At 40.1% G+C, this 22292-nt stretch overlaps 1 protein-coding gene across 1 annotated transcript; it reads left to right on the top strand.

Moving 5' to 3' along the window:
- Positions 1–9458: 9458 nt before the first annotated feature.
- akip1 (A kinase (PRKA) interacting protein 1) lies at positions 9459–17866 on the top strand. The gene is made up of 5 exons (XM_060838924.1): positions 9459–9523; positions 11410–11586; positions 14120–14200; positions 16797–16892; positions 17511–17866. Exons 2-5 carry the CDS (start codon positions 11422–11424, stop codon positions 17652–17654), a joined length of 486 nt encoding a protein of 161 aa, XP_060694907.1. The 5' UTR covers positions 9459–9523; positions 11410–11421; the 3' UTR covers positions 17655–17866.
- The last annotated feature ends 4426 nt before the right edge of the window (positions 17867–22292 follow it).

Here is a 22292-nt window from a genome sequence, read left to right as displayed (position 1 = left end):
TGGAAAAGACATATGGCGCGGGTTTGTTGCATGATTCCAGCCATATCTTTATTGTAAGCATTGTCATGCTGAGACTCGCAATCGTTATTCGTTGCGTTCCTGCATTATCCAGAAACTGCAGGAATGCCATGTCCCGTGGCTTCCTAGGACTCTCAGGTACAATCCCCAGACATAGTCCCTCCTGGAGATGTGGTGAGGGCGCCACACCGTGGTCAGACTAGACAGTTGAAGAACCTGGACTCTGCTATAAATCCACATATGCCACAAAACTGACTCAAAACAGTTCACCCCATTAACTCAGAACCTAAACCTCGAGTCCCACAGAAACAGCATTGCCATAGAATCATCTGCTATCTTCAGATTTTCTCATAATCCTTCAAATCGTCCCCGTCATTTTCTCAATCGAATGCTTCTCCGTTTGTATGTGGCTTCATTTTCACTGTACCACTGTGAGGTGTCCAAATCTAACTTTGGTTTCGATGCGAACATAACGGCGCGCAAGTTGCTGATTATCTTCGTTTTCTGTGGAGCAGGTAATGGAAAATCTTCTCTGCATCCCGTGTAGCAATGTCCAATTGTTTGATATTTTGTTCAATTGTAATTATAACTTGGAATATTTGAATACAGATCAGTGCTATTTTCATTTATTGAATTTATCATTGAGTTGCTCATATTCGTGTATTTAATGTAACAATGTGTTTTAGGAGCCACGTTCTGTAGTGTAGTGTTAGGGGAAGAGTGTGAGGTGGGGAATTCTAAACTCTCCTCCCAGGTACAATGAAGAATCTGCACCTTATGTGTAGCCGGCAGGGGAACATAAACATTATATTATTGATGGTACCCTTTTGATTGAAGTAGTTGCACTGGGAGAAAGTCGCATCACATAAAATTGTCAAATTTTTTAAGTAAACCCTGGTGACTGAGGAGGTGCATAATGGGTCTCGTGGCTGGAGATCATATAAAGAAAAATGATTTGCCCTGAATCGTGCCTGGCTTCTTGAGTGCTGTAATGCCAAGTCCAGGTAAGTACTGAGTATTCCATTCCACTCCTGTCTTAAACCTTGTGGATGTTAGACAGAATAGTAAGTAACCTGTCCTGGTGTTGTAGCGGTAACATTGATATGGCAGAAACCAAAACAGACATTGCTGGAGAAACTCAGCAGTTCTGGCAGCATCTGTGCAGAGAAAGTAGAGTTATCATTTTGGGTCTTCAGACTTCCAGCATCCACAGTTCTTTATTTTATACAGAGAGCTGATCCTACTGAAGTTCTAATTAATGCAGTCCTCAGAATAGAGTGGATTGTGGCTGTTGGACTGTGACTTAAGTGTAAAAGTGTACACGTGGCCTATTTGTTTTTTGAAGATCATCGTTACTTGACACTTACCAGATATATTACCTGGCATCTACCAGCCCGAGGATGAAAAAGTCAAAGTCCTTCCATGGGCTGACAAAGGCTGCTCCAGTACCAGTGGATTTGTGATTGGGGCTAACATGAAATCATCAATGAACAGCCACATTCCTGACCTTCTGACAGCAGAAAGGTCATTGATAAAACAAGTAAAGATGCTTAGGCTGAATTACTTCCTTAAAGAACTCCCGTGGTTATAATCTGGAACTATGATCATTGCCTCCCATCAACATGACATTCTTCATCATCTATAAGAGATAGAACTTCAGCCACCAATGGTTATTTAGTTGACCTCTATTGATCTTCAACTCACTCAGGCTGGTGTCCCTTGCAGACAAATTAATGTCAAAGACATCTCTTGTTCTTTTCTCCAGTATTAAGTTCATGCACCCTGTAATGACATCTGTAATTCTGGCTAAATCTGATCTGTATATTAGCAAATAGGTTAAAGATGAATAGATGCTTTAAGTAAAGGAGACATTGGTTAGAAATAAACAAAACATGTGTGGCAATTTTGTTCAAAGAAACAATGCCAGCTGTGAGGAAGGATGATATTCAAGAAGATTATTAAGTAAGGTCATGTGCATTGAGCTAAGGGAAAAAAGGGACAGTTTTACACACACAGTAATATATTTCCATTATCTATGAGTGCTATGGGCCATCAGCAGCAGTAGAAGTGTATTCGACCCTCAATCGTAACCTAACCCTCATTCTACCATTATGATCAAACCAAGTGGTAAACCCTGGTTCAATGAAGAATGCAGGACAGCATTCTAGGTGTAGCCCTAAGCATGCCCAAAAATGGGGTGTCAAGTGGTGAAAGCGAGGACTGCAGATGCTGGAAATCAGAGTCTAGATTAGAGTGGTGATGAAGGGCTTTTGCCCAAAACGTTGATTTTCCTGCTCCTTGGATCCAGCCTGACCGGCTGTGCTTTTCCAGCACCACTCTAATCTAGTGTCAAAAGGTGAGGCTACAATACAGGAATAATTATATGAGAAACAGCAGATACAGCATGAGCTGCACAGTGCTAAGCAATCACACAACTAACAGACCAGGCTTAACTCTATGGTCCTGCCATATCCAACTGCGAATAGTAGTGCACAATTAAACAACTAACACGAGGAAAAGAATCCACAAAAATACCATCCTCAATGATGGGGGAGCCAAGATGTTAATGCAAAAGCTTAAAGATTTACATCCATCTTCAGCAATAAATACCAAGTGGATGATCAATTTCAGCCGCCTCCTAAGGTTGCCAACATCACATTTGATTTAGGCATAGTGACCCTAGGTTAAACCTACCAGCAGTCATCTCTCTCTCTGGTGAAACAGCAGCCTATGGACCTCTGGGACAATGGATACTTTTGTTTCTTTCACTTCACGTGATACCAAAAAACAGCTAAAGGCATTGAACACTTCAACTATGTCCTCACTATTTTTTTTTCCTGCCATTATGCACACTGCCGTGTGATAGCAGCTTTCAGAATCGAAAATCAATGTGTCTGTGAGCTGATCAGTGTCTGGACCCTCTGAGCAGCTTCTTGATTACAAGTTTATGGGAAACATTAACTGCAAAAGCTGTGGGTCCTGACAATATCCAAGCAATACTACTGAAGATTTATGTTTCAGAACAAGTCACACACCCCTCACCCCCCAGCCAAGCTGCTTCCGGGTATCTGGGACACTGATGTTTTCATGGACCAGACCAAACTCCCTTCAAATATATCAAGGAGATAGCCAAGACCCTGACTTTTTATTATTTAAATGTAAGTGTAAAGTGCTGTGTTTTAGATGTAATTGGCTTTAAGCAAAATACACTTTATTCTTACCTTACAGTTAAAGCATAGTTAAAATAAAGAATTGGAATAACTTAACTATTTTTGGAAAACTTAACAGAATAATAGATTATTTAACTGCTAAACAATAACAGTTCTAATATAGTAATTTCCCATAAAAACAACCTTGGCAAAGGCAAATTCAGTAAAACAGACTGTCTCACATGTGCTTCTGGCAGCAGGAAGAGAATCCAAGCTTTTAGCTGTAACAAAGAAAAGGATGTAACAGTTTTGACAACCAGGTTCAAAACTCAGCAACTACTGAAAACTAAACTAAAACTCTGGGTGGGTGGGCGCCTGACTCCACCCATTCATGCTGATTCTATTTTTCCTATTTCAAAAACAAATCAAGGCTTCACCGGCCTATCACCCTCACCTTGATCTCCTTCCACCTATCCCACCTCCATTGCCCCTCCCCCAGTCCCTCCTCCCTACCTTTTATCTTAGCCTGCTTGGCTCTCTCTCTCTTATTCCTGATGAAGGGCTTATGCTCGAAACGTCGAATTCTCTATTCCTGAGATGCTGCCTGGCCTGCTGTGCTTTGACCAGCAACACATTTGCAGCTGTGATCTCCAGCATCTGCAGACCTCATTTTTCACTCGAAGATTTTAACCTACTGCAAATCCTCTTACAAGGATGCCTTCCTTGAAGAAGCTCTCTTCCTCCCTCTACAAGGATTTCAGTGAGTCCCTCTCTCACTGCACACCCCAGGTCATCTCCTCTGCACAGAAGCTCTTCAGCCACGTTCTCAAACAGACTCGTTACCACAGCCACATCTCCTTCCTCAGCACCTGCCTAAGGAACCGACTGATCCCACACGGACTCCGAACTACATTCCAACCAACAAAATTTGGACCCAACCAGGACAACCTGTACCTACAACAAATCCGAAGCCTCCAGCAACAGACCTCCCTCCGGATCCTCCGCTCCACCCTTGCAGCCATGCGTCGCTACCTACACTCCCTGCAATTAGCCCTACCCCAGCTCAGGACAACACTCTCACAGACCTGCAAAGGACCCCTGCTGTTCTTCATCTACAGAAGAATCCACAAACTCAACAAACAGTTCTTCCTAGCCCTATCAGAGATTAAAGACAGTCCTTGGACTCCTCCACTGGCAGAACACAACTACACGACGGCTGGAGGAGGAGCGCCTCATCTTCCGCCTGGGAACCCTCCAACCACAAGGTATGAATTCAGATTTCTCCAGCTTCCTCATTTCCCCTCCCCCCACCTTGTCTCAGTCGGTTCCCTCAACTCAGCACCGCCCTCCTAACCTGCAATCCTCTTCCTGACCTCTCCGCCCCCACCCCACTCCGGCCTATCACCCTCACCTTGACCTCCTTCCACCTATCCCACCTCCATCGCCCCTCCCCCTAGTCCCTCCTCCCTACCTTTTATCTTAGCCTGCTTGGCTCTCTCTCTCTTATTCCTGATGAAGGGCTTATGCTCGAAACGTCGAATTCTCTATTCCTGAGATGCTGCCTGGCCTGCTGTGCTTTGACCAGCAACACATTTGCAGTTCAAAGCTGATTACTTTATTAGCTTGGAGGAGACAAATCGTCACCAATGGTCAAACCCTCTTCAAAACATCCAGAGCAAAATACATCTCTTAAAGCCCATAGTATTGTCATAATATCTTTCCAGAGAAATGAAAAATTGCAGCTCTGTGCCATCCACAAAAAGCAGGTCAAAACTGGCCAATTATTGTTTTTTTATTTCAAAAATATACTTAATTTGCAAACAAAACTTTATATACATACATAGTTGCTAAAGCAGTTGGTTCTGTACAGCCCTTCTCACCACCAGTCAAGTGATGCCTTGTTGCTTGTTGGAAAGTTCTAGTGATGAAGCATTCTGCCAAATGACTTCGACAGTTCACTCAGGGCACAACCCAACAGGATTTACTGTCTCCTTTTCCCACTGGCACACGAGGATGCTACTTGTGGTCAAAGGTGTTTTTCTTTGCAAACTTCTCCAACCACTTGGAGTGTTCGGGAGCGCTAAGGCCAGTCCCATCCTTTGTAACACAAGGGACAGGTAGAACCTCAGTGTGTAGTGACACTTTAGTGTTTGCTTGATATGGCTACATACAAAAGTGGCCATCAGAATGAGGGTGACATTGGGTATGTTCTTCCTCCTCTTATCCAGAGCCTTGTATGTGATGTCCGTGTGGACACGATCCATTTTAGACCCCAGATGAAGTGAAAGATGGCTCAAGTGACTGCAATGACGCAAGTTCTGGGAATGGACCAGACCTGGGCCACGTACAATAACAGGAGGAGTACGTCTCATTTGAATATTAGTTTTGGAAAGGGATCAGTGCTCCCAAAAGCCAAGTTTTTGTCCCACCTTGGAGATTCACTCCTCCCAAGTTTTGACGCATGCCCCGGGTCCTCTGATCCATATTTCCAGCACCTTCAAGTAATCTGTCCTGATGGTGAAGGGGATAAAGGATCAGTCAGCCCAGTTCCCAAAGAACACGGCTTTGCTCTTGCCTCGATTTACCTTGGCTCACCAGGCCATTTTGAACTGATCATGGATGTTCACGAGATTGTACATTGTCAGCAGATCAGAGCAGAAAACGGCAAAGTCATCTGTGTACACAGAGGCTTTGACCTGCAGGTCTCCGCTGGCTGGAATAGTAACCTCTCGCAGGCTCACATCCTTCCTGATGGACTCAACAAAAGGCTCTACACAACACACAAACATGGCCACAAGAGAGGGCAGCCCTGCCTGACTCCAGATCTGATTGGGAAGTTTTTTGATTCCCACCCATTCATTTGAGACTGTATTAATGATGTTGGTGTAGAATAGTTGAATTTAATTGCGGATCCCCTCCCCAATGCCCATTTTTGAAGAGCACATCCTATATGTAGGGGTACATGTTTGCACACAGGATGGAGTTCATTAAAACAAATAGAGAAAAATTTTAGAAATATGCCAGGGGTTCTCTAATACTGTCTATCCTAAGCCTACTAAAGATATAATATTTTAAATCTAATGTGACTCTTCTTTGGAATTGTATGGAGTTTTGATCAAAGCTTTGAATGGCTTTAAAATGTTATTGAAATTCAATTATAGTTACAGTCCTAAGTTTAATTATTCTTGACATTTAAGTAATTGCAGTCATTATGTTTCAGATAGTGAATTCAAATTAAATTTTGAAGATGTTTTCTTTTAAGGTTGCTTGTTTCTTGATCCATAAAATTAAAATTATTTTGAAACATCTGTAACAAGAGTCATAGAGTCACAGAAATGTACAGCACAGAAACAAACCCTTCGGTCCAACTCTTCCATGCTGACCAGATATCCTAACCTAATCTAGTCCCATTTGCCAACACTTGGCCCATATCTCTCTAAAACCTTCCTATTCATATACCCATCCAGATGCCTTTGAAATGCTGTAATTGTACCAGCCTCCACCACTTCCTCTGGCAGCTCATTCCATAAAGGCATCACCCTCTGCAACAAAATGTTGCGCTTTAGGTCCATTTTCCCCTCTCACTCTAAACCTATGCCCTCTATTTCTGGACTCCCCTACCCCAGGGAAGACTTTGTCTATTTTTCAATCATGCCCCTCGTGATTTTATAAACCTCTATGAGGTCACCCTTCAGCCTCTGATGCTCCAGGAAAAAACATCCCCAGCCTATTCAGCCTCTCCCTGTACCTCAAAATCTCCAACCTGAGCAACATCCTTGTAAATCTTTTAAGAACCCTTTCAAGTTTCACAACATCTTTCCGATAGGAAGGAGACCAGAACCGCATGCAATATTCCAAAAGTAGCCCAACCAATGTCCTGTATAGCCGTAACATAACTTCCCAACTCCTGTACTCAAGAACTAACCAATAAAGGAAAGCATACCAAATGCCTTCTTCACTATCTTATCTTCCAAGGAACTATGACCTTGCACTCCAAGGTCTCTTTGTTCAGCAACACTCCCCATGACTTGATTATTCAGTGTATAAATCCTGGTAAGATGAGCTTTCTAAAAATGCAGCACCTCACACTTATCTAAATTAAACTCCATCTGCCACTCCTCAGCCCATTGGCCCATCTGATCAAGATCCCGTTGTAATCCGAGGTAACCTTCTTTACTGTCCACTACAACTCCAATTTTGGTGTTATCTGCAAACTTACTAACTATAGCTCCTATGTTCACATCCAAATCATTTATATAAATGACGAAAAGCAGTGGACCTAGCACTAATCCTTGTGGCATTCCATTGGTCACAAGCCTCCAATCTGAAAAACAACCCTCCACCACCACCCTGTGTCTTCTACCTTTGAACCAGTTTTGTACCAAATGGCTAGTTCTCCTTGTATTCCATGAAATCTTACCTTGATACCCAGTCTCCCATGAGGACCCTTGTCGAACATCTTACTGATGTCCATCTAGATCACATCTACTGCTCTGCCTTCACCAATCCTCTTTGTTACTTATAGAGTCATAGAGATGTACAGCATGGAAACAGACCCTTTGGTCCAACCCGTCCATGCCGACCAGATATCCCAACCCAATCTAGTCCCACCTGCCAGTACCTAGCCCATATCCCTCCAAACCCTTCCTATTCATATACTAATCCAAATGCCTCTTCAATGTTGCAGTTCGTACCAGCCTCCACCTCTTCCTCTGGCAGCTCATTCCACACAGTTACCACCCTCTGCGTGAAAAAGTTGCCCCTTAGGTCTCTTTTATATCTTTCCCCTCTCACCCTAAACCTATGCCCTTTAGTTATAGATTCCCCCACACCAGGGAAAAGAATTTGCCTATTTACCCTATCCATGCCCTTCATAATTTTGTTATCCTCTATAAGGTCATCCCTCAGCTTTCGACACTCCAGGGAAAACCGTCCCAGCCTGTTCAGCCTCTCCCTTTAGCTCAAATCCTCCAACCCTGGCAACATCCTTGTAAATCTTTTCTGAACCCTTTCAAGTTTCACAACATCTTTCTGATAGAAAGGAGACCAGAATTGCACGCAATATTCCAACAGTGGCCTAACCAATGTCTTGTACAGCTGCAACATGACCTCCCAACTCCTGTACTACACCTCTTATGCTCACATCCAAATCAGTTATATAAATGACAAAAAGTAGAGGACCCAGCACCGATTCTTGTGGCACTCCACTGGTCACAGGCCTCCAGTCTGAAAAACAACCCTCCACCACCATCCTCTCTCTTCTACCTTTGAGCCAATTCTGTATCCAAATGGTTAGTTCTCCCTGTATTTTGTGAGATTTAACCTTGCTTATCAGTCTCCCATGGGAAACCTTGTTGAACGCCTTACTGAATCCATATAGATCACATCTATTGCTCTGCCCTCATCAATCCTCTTTGTTACTTCTTCAAGAAACTCAGTCAAGTTTGTGAGACATGAGTTCCCATACACGAAGCCATGTTGACTATCCCTAATCAGTCCTTGCCTTTCCAAATGCATGTAAATCCTGTCCCTCAGCATTCCCTCCAACAACTTGCCCACCACCAACGTCAGGCTCACTGTTCTATAGTTCCTGGCTTTTCCTTACCACCTATCTTAAATAGTGACCCCATGTTAGCCAACTTCCAGTCTTCTGGCACCTCACCTGTGACTATCGATGATACAAATATCTCAGCAAGATGCCCAGCAATCACTTCCCTAGCTTCCCACAGAGTTCTAGGGTACACCTGATCAGGTCCTCTCCTCAGTAGATAATCTACATCTTAAAGAGGTTAACATTCCAGGTTTAACCCTTCACTGGACTTGTACAAACTGATTGTTTCACATAGTTTTCTTCCCGGTGCGGTTGGACACACTCTTGAGGATTCCATCTCAGGACCTGTTGCATCCTATTGCCCTGACGTTTACCCAACATTGGCCATTGGACACGCTCAACCCACAGGCCCTACCTTACCCGATGAGACGAATCTTAACTGTCAAGTGAAAACGTTTTTCTCAAATCTAATTACAATATTTATAATAAACAAGTGTCCAACGAAAATAAAAACAAAGGCGTTTTTTTTAAAATAACTATGATTTCGTTTGCAGCAACATATGTGAGACATTAGTGAGTCTAGGATAATCCTAGAGAGTTGGTAGTCCTAAGTACTTTTCTTGGAAAATGGTGATAAGGCATGTCCCCTGACAGCTGCGACCAGATATTTCAGCAGCTCGCTGACTGGCTGATTTCTGCTGCTGTTTCGGACAAGTCCTTTTGATTGACGTGAGGAGGAAGAGGAGGGTCTTCTTGTCGCGGAACATCGGTGCAGTTCAGACCCCTGAGTCTGTATCTGTCTCAGGTATCAGTCATTTGTGAATGGAACCAAGGGCTGGCGAGCAAGAGGGAATTGTTATTTTGAAAGGCTCCTATTGGAGAAGCCGCTTAGACCTGCCCCAAGTCTGCGTGTGTTTTCGAGTATTTCCTGGGGGGGAGGAACCATACCATGGCTGATTCCAAAGGAAGAGCTTGTGGTACAGAGTCCCTATCATGTTATTAAAAACCACGTCGGGTAAGAGAGTGACAATGTAGGAGTGTTACTCAGCTGTTTAATGTGGTATTAATACAGTCCCAGAGGGTGGGCTTTAATAGTGAAGCTTATTTTATGAAACACGTATGGATTTTGGTTTCGTTCGAGCTGAAATCTGGCGTTAGATGGTGCAGTTGCTGAGAGGACAGGTTGTAGTTCAGACCGGAGTTATACTGTGCTCTAATAATAGCTGCGCTGCCGCTGGCGCCAACCGTTTTCAGGTTGGGTCCCGGTGGAGAAAGTCCCGGTTCCTGAAGTTGGATTTAAATTGTGTTTAATGTTTAAGGCGAGCACCCAAACTGAAACCTGTTGTGAAAGGCCTGCTCTAGACCGCGCAATTTTGAAAGCAGACTTCACCCCGCCTTTACCCGGAGATCCCAGCACTGCTGTCTGTGCATCTAGACTTAACTCTACCGTTTTGCAACAAGGCTAAAAAAAAATGTAGTCGCTGCCCAAAAAACATCATGACGGATTATGCAAATGATTGGGAACTAATTCAGACACAGCTGTTTCTCAAGTAAAACTTAACCGTTTAATTGACTCTCGTTAACCAAACAGGGAGGACATTATTGTAACCACTTTAGCAACTAAATAAGATGGATATAGAAAACTCCTTGTTGAATAAATGGAAAAGTTTCAAAACCAAGCTTGCAAACGGAGGTAAACACTACTATGCTAGCATGGGGCATATAGTGTTGTTGACTTAGGAAATAAAATGGCAAAAGTGTGAAAGAAATTCAAACAGAAAAGCAAATTGAGTTGTGAACTTTTCTTTTAAAAAAAACTTATTTCTGGAAGATAGAAGAAATTGGGCTGTTTTATGTCACTGTGCATTCAGAAAAACAGGCTAATAGTGAGCAAGTGCCCTATCTTGAAGTGTGAACAGATGGAAAACGTAACAGGGATTTCAACACTAACACGTTTAAAGAATCAGCTAATAAGCTACAAGAATGAACATCAAGTAATTTAATCCTGAAACTTACAATCGTTAATATAACAGCATTGGGTCTTGTCTTCACACAAGGTGCATATGCTCTCTCTCTCTCATTTCTAGCAGGGGTTTTTGGATAAGATCACAAGTAGTACATGTAGGCCATTCAGCTCATCACGTTTGCTCCACTGTTCAGTGAGATCATGGCTGATCTGATAATCCTCAATTCCTCCTTCATGTCTTTTCCCCCAAAACTTTTGATTTCCATACTGATTAAAAATCTGTTAAGTAGCATAAACCTTGGGCAAATAATCACTTTCTAGACCATACCGATAGCAAATAGTTTGCATGTATTAAATCAGCTGACATTGCATAAATTCAAACTTTGGGAAATAACTCCAAGCCTCTCACTGGGTGATCTGGCAGCTGGAGCTATAAAGGGTACCTTTTATACTTTTAGTTTATGCCATTTAGTTTTTATGTATACTGTAATCCAGGTAGAATAAAACTTGGGACTATACATGAAGCTAATGTTACAATGAAGACTGATACAGTTTTGGTATCACATCCAGGTAGTCTTGATGCAAGACAGTATGATAATGAAATGCACAAGATTAGCATGTTATAAACGATGTGCAGAATGACTTGCAAAAGTAGACTTTGTACAAGTAACACTTAATGCACTTTGGGTAAAAAAATGTTGACTGGTAATTTCATCTTTCACCAGGATTGTGTTATCATGGAACCTAGCAGCTGCCAACTTCACAGTGCTTTGAGGCGCTCATCAGAGCTTGGGCGTGCAGTCCTGAAGCGTGCTCGGAATAGGAGAGTACATTGGTCGCCAGATGATCTGGCTTGCAGTGGAAAAAGTGAATCAGTAGAATCTTCAGTTCAGAAAGATGAGGTAAAAGTGCAAGCTGAAGCATGCCACGTAACAAAGTCTTCAGTACCAAGTGGTGAAATATTAACACATGAAGAAGTACATGAAGCATCGTTTCCAATAGGGAAAGCTGAAGTCATAACACAGGAGAAAACATGTGAAGTACCATCTTCAACAGCGAGAGATGAGATGAGAGTCCAAAATAAAATAGTTGCAGAAGCATTCTGTTCAACAGCAGGAGGTGAAAAGTTAAAACAAAATATAGTTTGCAGGACTTCAGCATCTTCAACTTCAAGAGATCACAAGGCACAAAATAGAGCACCTTATATAGGTCCTTCAGTAGTGCACAGTAAGGTGAAAGGACGAGATAATGTGTGTAGAATAACAGAACCTTCAACAGCAAAGAATGAAGTGATAACATGGACTGGAATATGTGGATCCACAGCACATTCAGTGAGAACTAAGGTTGTGGATAATTTTATTTGTTTTGTTTCCGAGAGACAGTTGAAAGTACTAATGATTTGTGTTCACAAAAGACCTAGTGTATTAGTAGAAATTGGTATACATTTAGATTAACATAATAGAAAACTCCAGGAATCCCACAGATCACTTAATTAAATAATGCCCTTTATGATTCCATCGTATTGCTGCATTTCAAGAAAGCAGTATATAGAGAAGCACTGGGACTGAAGAACAATAAAATGATCAAAAATAGCATTTTAAAAAGTTAGCAGTAAAATGACAGCATGGAATGAGTCGATTGGTCCAAAATGGTTAATGATGATATTTCAGGCAAACATGTCTCAATTCCTTGTCGTAGTCAGAGTTATAGAGCACAGGAATAGACTCTTCGATCCAACCAGTCCTCGCTGAACGTAATCCCAAACTAAACTAGTTCCACCTGTCTGCTGCTAGCCCATATCCCTCAAATTCTTTCCTGTTTACATACTCTTCCAAATGTCTTTTAAATGTTGTAACTGTGCCTGTATCCACCACTTCCCCCGAAAGTTCATTCAACACACGAACCTCCCTTTGTGTAAAATGTTGCTGTCTTTTTTAAATCTCTCTGCTCTCCTGTTAAAAATATGCCCCTTGCAAAACTTCCATATCCATTATTGTCTTTCAATCATCTATCGATTAAAAGTTGGTATGTTCTTCTCTTCAATTCCTAATTCCTTTTGTGAATTTCACAACTTCTCAGCCCTCTTGAGTATGCAAGTTACCTGCTTTCTTCTGTTCTAAATACCTCCCATTTAAACTTGGACATTTCTGCTTCCTCGCAATAGCTCAACCATTGGAGACAAATGGTTGGTCTCTGTATTTTGTCACATCCACAATGGGCTGTGAGCTGACCTTAAAATAAGGAGTTAGGTTAAAGTCAATTGTTGAGACTGGCAAAAAATGGGAAATAGATTCTAGAACATTTGGGAAAACTGTTCATACAAACAAGGAGCAGAAGAATGCTATTCAGCCCTTTAAGCCTGTTCTGCCATTTAATAAGACTATAAGGAGTAGGTCATTTGGCCCCTCATCTGTTCCACTATTCAATAGGATCATGAGGAATTTCTTGAGGTTTGAGAGTCTTTAGAACTTGTCACAGAGCTGTGATAGCAGAGTCCTTGTGTATATTTAAGGTTGGGATAGATAAATTCTTGATCAATAGGACAATCAAGGGTTACGAGGAAAGGACAGAAAAATGAATGAGTTTTATTGATCAACCATGATCCTGCTGAATGGCAAGGCAGGCTTGAGGGGCTGAACAGCCTGCTCCTGTTCCTAGTTCTTGTGGTTTTTATGATCTTTCTTCCTAGGACATCTTTCAGTTGAAAGTCATTTATTAACTTATTTCATTAACCATTACCAGATCCAGGTTAGCCTGCTCCCTGGTTGACTCCATGATATATTGCTGTAGGAAACCTATTCCTAATGCACTTGATGAATTTGTTGTCATGGAAAAGCTTTTCCGACATGATTAATCAACATGAAGATTAAAGTCGCCCATGATTATTGCCCTATTATTTTGTCATGCTCCTATAATTTGTTGTCTTATATCCTTTCCTACAGTTTGGCTATTGTTTGCGGTGGGGAGGGGGTCTACTTACTATGCTTAGGAATGTTGCCTTTCCCTTGCTGTTGTTTACCTCCACCCAAATGGACTCTGCATCATCTGAGCTGAGATCATCTCACAATTGTTCTCATTTCATCTTTTATTAACAGTGCTATCATGCCATCCTTAAAAACATTGACCGTCGCTTTGCTCAGTAGCCCTGACAGGATCCCACCTATGGTGTCAGCATCTTAGTAGACCAACTTATGGCACCTTTAAAAGCCCAATATTATTCTGTTTATAGAAACACAGTACAGGAGAAACTGAGCAGGGCTAGCAACATCTGTGGAGAGAGAAACAGTTAATGTTTCAAATTCACTTTGACACTTCAGAAGTGTTTGAGTCATTGAAATATCTCTCGCGCTCTCTCTCGCGCTCTCATTCTATTTTTGTCAGCTTTTCAGCTTCTACATATTTTACTCGTTTGTGATTATGATTGTATTCTTTCAGGCTAAACAAGAATGGAGTGACATTGATGAGGCTTTTGCTTCAGTTCTACAATGTTTGGCTCATGCTACCAGACAGTGTAAGGTGAGAAATCTCGCTTTTCAAGTCTGTACAATTCTTTTCCACAAATTATCAAACATTTCTTAGGACATTAGCAAAATAGATTCACGATTACAGATGAGACCAACTGAGCATAATCTCCAAATGAGAGGGTTACTATTATTCATCAACTTGTATCTGTTTAATTATGTCACTACAAGTTGTAGTTGCAAATGTTTTATTTCAGAAAGGTAGGTGGTGATAGAGTATTGGTGCCTAATCTTTTACAAATTTTTTTTTGTAAGATTTATTTACTACCACACTTTACAAACATGCACCTCAAACCCAACCATCACAATTTTAATATGCTTTTTGAGTGAATCCCTAGATACTGCCTACCATCTGAATGCAATTGAATAGTCAGTTATTGTACAATTAACACTAACTCTCACATTTTTCTGAAATATCAAGTTACAAGATTATAATGGCAAGAAATATAGTTAAACAGTTGGCAAAATTTGTTTCTCTTGGTCGACTAACAATTAGTGTCAAAGGCAGGAGTTGTAAAGAATAAACAAAAAAAGGACTTGTACCTGCTTATTATGGAAGGCTAAAAGTAAAAATAAAAGTTCTAGTTTGAAGTAATGGCTATCCCATGTTTTTATTGGGGACAAGTTATGGAAAATAAGAAACATTTATGGAATAAAGCACAGTTAAGTTAATTGAAATTAATATTAGGAATATATCCAGGATACAAAATATTGAGAATTTTTATATAGTACAACATGGTCTAGATTATTGTTTACACAGAGATCCAAGAAAAATCAGTGCAATACTTTGGGTGTGTTTCATGTATAACGCTGGAAACTGTGGGATATGGAACAAGAGACTGAGGAAGAATCGGGAATTACTGGACAAATTATGTCAAGAGTGACTTGTCCATCCTTTTTAAACCCTTTTCTGACACCATTCTGAGTTTAAGCTGGTCCCTTCACAAGCTTTTTATCAGATTTGATCCTGTGGTGAGCTTCCAAACATTCACATGCCATAATAAAAAGCACTGTTTCCACATCATGAACGTTGCTCAATTTCACCCTGCCTAGACTCATCTGATCAAACCATCACTCTTGTCTTTGTTACTGCTAATTCTAACACACTTCTGACTAGCCTCCCACATTCTCCCCTCCTTAAACCTGAGGTAATCTAAACTTATACTGTCCATGTCTTGCAAAACGTTCTTTCCCTATCACCTCTGTATTTTGTGACCTACGTTGGCTCCCTGTAGCATAATACCTTGATTTTAAGTTAATAATCCTTGTTTTAAGCTCTTACTGTGGCCTCAGAATCCTCCTTCCAATCTTTTAAATCTCCTAATTTACTCAGTCCCACTTTTATTTTAAATGTTTTCATTGCTAGTGATGGTCATAGTCTGGGCCTGAGCACTGATTTAAATGTTGACCTGCACTGTTTCTGTAAGAATAGTCCTGAAGTATGCCTTTTGGGTAGGTGCTTTAAGTAAAGTGTTGATTTGGGCCTGATGTAAATTTAAAATTAATAATTACTATTGAAAGATCCTGTGCATCATGACTTACTCAGCCAACTCTTGTGTCCTTAACCGTTCAGATAATCGAAAGTCAAAAAATTTCTTTTTCACACTATTATTTAAATGATATTCAGCTGGATTTTTTTGATGCGTCAAACAAATACTGATATTCCTTTTGGGCTTTACTGTTTGGGTCACTAATGTAGCTGATGCTGGGTTAACCTTCCTGCCATTGCTATAGAACACACAGAAAGAAGATTGTTTTGAAGCCAGTCAACTCATACCAGGGTATGACTGCAGAAATTTTCCAGGGCCAAGTCATAGGCCTAGCTATATTATGTTATGTAAATGTCACAGTATCCCTAATATTGTTGTGGTTGTACCTAACCCACATCGATTATAGCACTTCAAGAAGGTGGCTCATCAGCATTTCCAGATCAGTTGGGTACCAATCCGATATGAGAGAATATTTTTTAAAAAGCTAATGCTAAAATCTGATGATTAATTTTACTTTATTCCTTTCTTCCTTACTGATGAGAAAGTGTCTTGTAATTTGTAGATCAGTTATACAATGTATTTTGCACAAAACTAATTGATTTCATATTAGCCAAGTTGGTCAGGTCTGATATTAACAGGTAGCACAAGCCCAACTCAGCCAGTTTTATGATATATCAATGTCTGATGTAAAATCCCCTTTTGAAATGATTGCCTAGCACTTTGATTATGAACAAAGGATTTGCTGCTATGTAGCTGTTCTTCAGTAATGGTGGCATTTAACCAGCATTTTGCTAGATGTGAGATGAATTGATTTAAAAAGTTGTATAGCTTTGACTGCTCAGTGATGACCATTAGTTAAGCACAGCTGTGCTAACTTTAATAGTTATGTAACCCGAAACTGGTGTCTTGCGTATAACAGCATAAAATAACACTGAACTACTGGTAGAAAATACATGGTGTACAATCCCAATAGCTAATGTTTTGCAACTTAATGTATCACCCAAATTGTAATGACAGCCCATTTCAATTGATAAGGGTATTAGTGAAGTCTGAGTACAATTAACTTATTGTAATAATTGTGCTGTGGCTTTTATCTTGTAGCACTATTATAAAGATGTACCGCTAAATGAAACAGATGAATTGGAAGAAAACCATATTCGTCGATACCACAAGGGGCCATCAATAACCAAAGTTCCTGTGAGTAAGAGATCTAGATGTAGAATGGGCAAGAAATTCTGATGTACTTAAGATGGGAGGAGTGTAAGGAAATCCATAGTTAATCATTTTGCAATCTTTGGTAAAAAGGTGTAATGCTGATTGGCAGGTGTGGGGAAAAACAAAATTAATATTTTAAAAAGTGCTCAGGTCCAAAGTCCATCTGTCCCTTTGTGACTTTGCTACCAGTGATTGCCTGGTAGTTTGTACTTTATAAAACTTGGAAGGGTTCAGAAAAGAGTTCAAGGATGTTGCCAGGGTTGGAGAATTTGAGCTAAAAAAGTCTTTGCAGCATATGCACGGCCCTTTTGAGCAGAAGGAACATTGCTTTTGATTAGAGTTCTGGAGTCTGCACAAAATGACCGACACCTTTTTTGAGATTCTCGCTGCATGTTGGTTTTGCCCTGAGACCACCTGTGCCGACTGCATTCAGGAAAATGATGGCTGCAGGTGGTCCTGACACAGTAGTTGATTTGTTAAAAGTGAATTACATGTACAATAAGGCCAGTAAATGCTTGAATAGTTTTTTTTAAATTACAGAATAATCTGGGAATAGGATTTGCTGTGACCTAACAGTTTCTCTTTTTTTTAAACAACTAGGTTAGATACACTGATAAGGTTCACATTCAAGTGGCACCAGGTTCTTATGCAGTGACAGCAAAATCCAAAATTTCAGAGAGACAACAGACGCGTGTGATACATTTGGGTCCAGATCAGACAATCAATCTTGCCTTTCATGTCTGAAGTATGGGCAAGAAAGATTTGGACAACTTATGACCATAACCAGTGGCCCTACATTTATTTTCATTTAGGGACATTTGGAACTTTGATTATCTGCACAATGGTCATCTTTTACAATTAAAATACTTTTTCTCTGAGCATTTGAGGACTGAGTGAAGCAACCATTTTTTGAAGTGTAATGTTGCTTAGTTCATTTGAATGTAATACAGTTTTAAAATGGAACATAATTGAATCATATAATGTATTTTATTATGGCTTTGTGACAACTTTTAGTTTTAATATAGCTCTTGCACACTTATAAAAGTGATTTAATTTTCAATAGACTTGACCAATATTTGTTTTAATAACCACTTTCATAATGTGACAAACGGATTGAATGTGTTTTCTTACTGCCACAATCAGTGTTTTATATGGTAAAATGTTTATTTTCCTGCTCTGTGTGTGTGTGTATTCCAATTAAATATCAGCCTGCTTTTGTGAATTTTAAATTATTATTTTAAATCCTCAGTTACCTAGAATTGAGTGAGCCCCACCCACTCAGTCACAGAAACACACATTGGATGCAAATAAAGATGTTTTGTACTGTAGATAATTTAGTCTCTGATTTATGATGACCATTTTCTTATGAAGTAGCTTGAGGTATCTTGGAGGGAATCAATAATTTTAAGTAAATGAACAATTCACAGCAGGTTATGAAGTTCCTTTTGGTCACGTATCCAGGAAGTTGGTTCTCATGTGAATTTTGAAACATGCACAGGTTACGTGCTTTGGCTGCTTGATGACTTGCAGCTAGTTTGAATACAGTTCTCAGACTGGTTGATGGGCTTGTTAACAGCTGCTAGTTGATCTTGTAAACCAAGAAATCTTTGCTGATTCACCTTGTGCTTTTTACAAGTTCAAGGTATTTTCCAAAATAAGGTGGTGTTCATCTTGATTCCATATCTTGTATTGTAGGTTAACATGTCTGAGGCCTACCCCCTTTATTTAGGATAAGAGGGGCTATTATGATACAATAGAATAGAGATAGTGGCCACTGAATTTTGATATTCCGTTTTATCCAGTGTGAAATATGGAGGCAGGTAGTTGTGAGCTGAAAATGCGTTGCTGGAAAAGCGCAGCAGGTCAGGCAGCCTCCAAGGAGCAGGAGAGTCAACGTTTCGGGCATGAGCCCTTCTTCAGGCTCATGCCTGAAACGTCAACTCTCCTGCTCCTTGGATGCTGCCTGACCTGCGCTTTTCCAGCAACACATTTTCAGCTCTGATCTCCAGCATCTGCAGTCCTCACTTTCTCCTACAGGGAGTTGTGATCCAAGTTTGGAACATTGGACTTCAATTTATAAAATCATGAGGAGCCTAGATAAACTGCTTAGTGAAAGTCTTTTACCTAGGGTTGGGGAGTTCAGAACTAGAGAGCATAATTTTAAGGTAAGAGGAGAAACATTTAAAAGGGTTCTGAGGAGCAATTTTTTTCACATGGGGTTTTGTATATGGAATGAACTGCCAGAAAATGTGGTCAATGAAGGTACAGTTAGAACAGTTAATGGACATTTAAATAGGAAACGTTTAGAGGGGGAAAGAGCCAAATGTGGTAAATGGAGCTAATTTACTTTGGGAAACTTGGTCAGCATGGATGTGTCAGATTCCGTGTGTGACTCTATGCCTCCAAAGTTGGTTCTAAATGAGATTTTAATCTGCCCTCTTTTTTGAAAAGGGGTTAGAAGGTCATTTGGAAGATTGAACAAAAGACCATTTTTCCTTGAAATCATGTTACTTAAGCAAAATGATGCAACAAGCTACCTAGTGAGATAGTTGAGGTCTTTATGACCAGAAAAGGCAAGCCACAAACAGGCTGAGTTCAGAAGAGCAGTGACAACCCAGCAGAAGGCAGTTTAGTTTTGGTTATTTTCAGACCATTACAACTGGGAAGAAGTGTTGATCTGTTTGTGCAGATAAAGTGGAAAAGGGTGGAAATTGTCCTTGACTTTTCTCAGGATTTAGTGAGTTAGCCATAGCAAATCATAGCTGGTGAATGGCAAAAAGGAAGTGCTTGTGACCTCGTCATTTGAATAAACAACTTTCAAAGGAAGTTAGGAACGATGCTTCATTGGGATTGTGTCTGTAACAGATATTGCAGGTATTTTTTTTTATGATGAGTCCTTTCCAAATTCTTTCATAGAAACATGGGAGGTAGGAGCAGGAATGGACAATTTGGCCTGCTCTGACATTCAGTAAGGTCATGACAGAGAATGAATCTCAATACTATATTTGTGCTTTCTTCCCCATACCCTTGATGCTTTTAAAATCTAAACACTTCCTCTTTCTTAAAATATATTCAGTGATTTTGCTTCTATAGCCTTCTGGGGTGGAGAATTCTACAGGTTCACTATTCTTTAAATTAAGAATTTATTTTCCTAAAAGTCTGTCTTAGCCTGAGACACTGTCCCTTGGTTGTAGACTCCACATCCTCCTTGCATTTCGTCTGTTCAACCCTTTATATATAAAGAGTTTTTATTTCTGTATAAATGTATGCTCTTTTGTCAAAAGTACATTAGCAGCCTCTTGTAAAAATGACCACAGCCTGATCACTGGCAACCAAATTGCAAAGTTTAAATCTCTTTGTTGTGCATCAAGCAATATTTTATTCTAGAAAAGGACTTGTCCAGTATTACCATCTGGAATCCTAACACAGTGTACGAATTGCACTGCCTTTCTATGAATTTCAGCGATGGCAGTGAGGTATCTTTGTCCCATATTTTAACCACATATTTGCCAGAAACTTGATACTAATTGTTTTCTAAGTGCTGAATGCCCTTGATCTGTGACAGCCATCATAATAGCCTGTGTCCAATTTACTATTCACAAAGTTTGGAATATGATTGACTTGAACTGGGGCATGCCAGTAGTATTGCATGTTGTCATAAACAACAATTTAAAGCATTCTGGTTTAGAAATTTTCAAAATCAAAGTTCTGTTAATAGACAAAAGCAATTTTTTGTTGAAAAAGTTTGATTTATGTCTCATTTGCTTAATGCCATGTTGCATCTTTTACCTCTATTTTGCAAGATCAAATTGTATTTATACATTGTGTTTAATGCAAAATAAAATGTCCCATGGTGCTTCACAAAAGGTAAGGATTAAAAATGAATCAAAGACACAAATTAGGACTTACGACCAAAGCTTTGTTAATACTATGTATTTTAAAGTCTTTTTATAGAACATGCGGGATTTGGAGGTGGACAGAGAAGTAATGCAGAGAGGCATACCCAAGTACTTAAAGGTTATCAATGATGGAACTTTGGAGAGGGGATAATAGATGAAGGGTGAGGTCAAGACTGTTTATAGGGTAGGAGGCGGCTGTGGTTCTGCAGGATCAGGCCCATGGAAGGATTTAAACATGAGGATGAATAGTTTAGATTTGAGGCATTGGGACTGGTGTAGGTCAGCAGGGATAGATCATGAATGAGCGGAACTTGATGTGTGATTGAGTGCCAAGAGCAGATACTTAGTTGGGCAGATAAAGGTTGACCAGGAGAGCACTGAGTTTGGAGATGACGAACAGATTGATGAGAATACTGACTGATTTCAGGAGAACATGTACAGATTGGCGGCATGGTGAACAGAAGGCAGATGAAATTAATGTACACAAATATGAAGTTATGCACTTTGGTACAATACCATTCTAAAGGGGAAGGAGTAACGATCTTAAATATATGTGTACAAATTGCTGAAGGTTAAAGGGCAAATGGTGAAGTTGGTTCAAAAAGATGTATAGGTTTCTGAGCTTTCGTACCACGTGCCTCTATTTATAAAGCAAGGATGTTATGGTGAATCTTTATAAAACACTGGCTCAGTTTCACCTGGCCTAATGTGTCTAATTCTGCAAACTGTGCTCTCGGAAAGATAATCAGATTTTACGGAGGTTTCAGAAGAAATTTATGAGAATGGATCCCAGATGAGAGACTTTGACTATATGGATAAACAGGCAAAGCTGAGTTACTTAACTGATGGAAGGGAAGGTTGAGAGGAGAGTTTTAGTGCCATTTATGATCAGTGTGTGAATAGAGTAGATAAAAGAAAAAAGTGTCCCCATCCAGCACAAAGCAACTTGATTGGCATCACATCCATAAGTATTCAATTCCTCCAACTCCCTCCTCTTCCAACAACCCTGCCAAACTAGGGATAGGCCATAAATGCTGGCCAGCCCACATGCCATGAATCAAAGGGGGAAAACAAAACTCGTGACTATTATCCTTGCTGAATTTTATGTTTCAGGATTGAATAGTGGAGTCGTGTGGAAGGGCAGTTAAAATTAACAGCATGTTGCTTCATGTTCTGATCCCAGTGTGCTATCAGTTATGTAATCCAAATCAGAATGACAATACCCTGCTAGCTCTCTGCAGTTTGGACTGACCAGTATAGTAGCAATAGTAAGGTTAACTTGGGAATGAAATTTTAAAAAGTCAGGAGTAAAGATTAGAGAAATAAGAAAGGATTGAACTAAAAACAAATGAAAAAAAGTGAATGTATTATGCTAGTTCCCAGTTACATATTAGTTCTTAGAATTGTGATTAATTTAGGATCTGGAATGAACAATAGTATCTGAGTTACTGTGGTAATAACAAAGACTGAACCTGGTTAAATA

Source organism: Hemiscyllium ocellatum, chromosome 18, assembly GCF_020745735.1.
Source record: "Hemiscyllium ocellatum isolate sHemOce1 chromosome 18, sHemOce1.pat.X.cur, whole genome shotgun sequence".
Classification (NCBI taxonomy): domain Eukaryota; kingdom Metazoa; phylum Chordata; class Chondrichthyes; order Orectolobiformes; family Hemiscylliidae; genus Hemiscyllium; species Hemiscyllium ocellatum.
This window is presented reverse-complemented; position numbering and strand designations above follow the sequence as displayed.

Bases quoted from the DNA above. Each gene is read 5' to 3' on its own strand.
- akip1 (XM_060838924.1), top strand. From the start codon at position 11,422: ATGGAACCTAGCAGCTGCCAACTTCACAGTGCTTTGAGGCGCTCATCA. The intron at 11,587-14,119 runs GTAAAAGTGCAA...GTATTCTTTCAG, and splicing joins CTTCAGTTCAGAAAGATGAG to GCTAAACAAGAATGGAGTGA. The intron at 14,201-16,796 runs GTGAGAAATCTC...TTTATCTTGTAG, and splicing joins ATGCTACCAGACAGTGTAAG to CACTATTATAAAGATGTACC.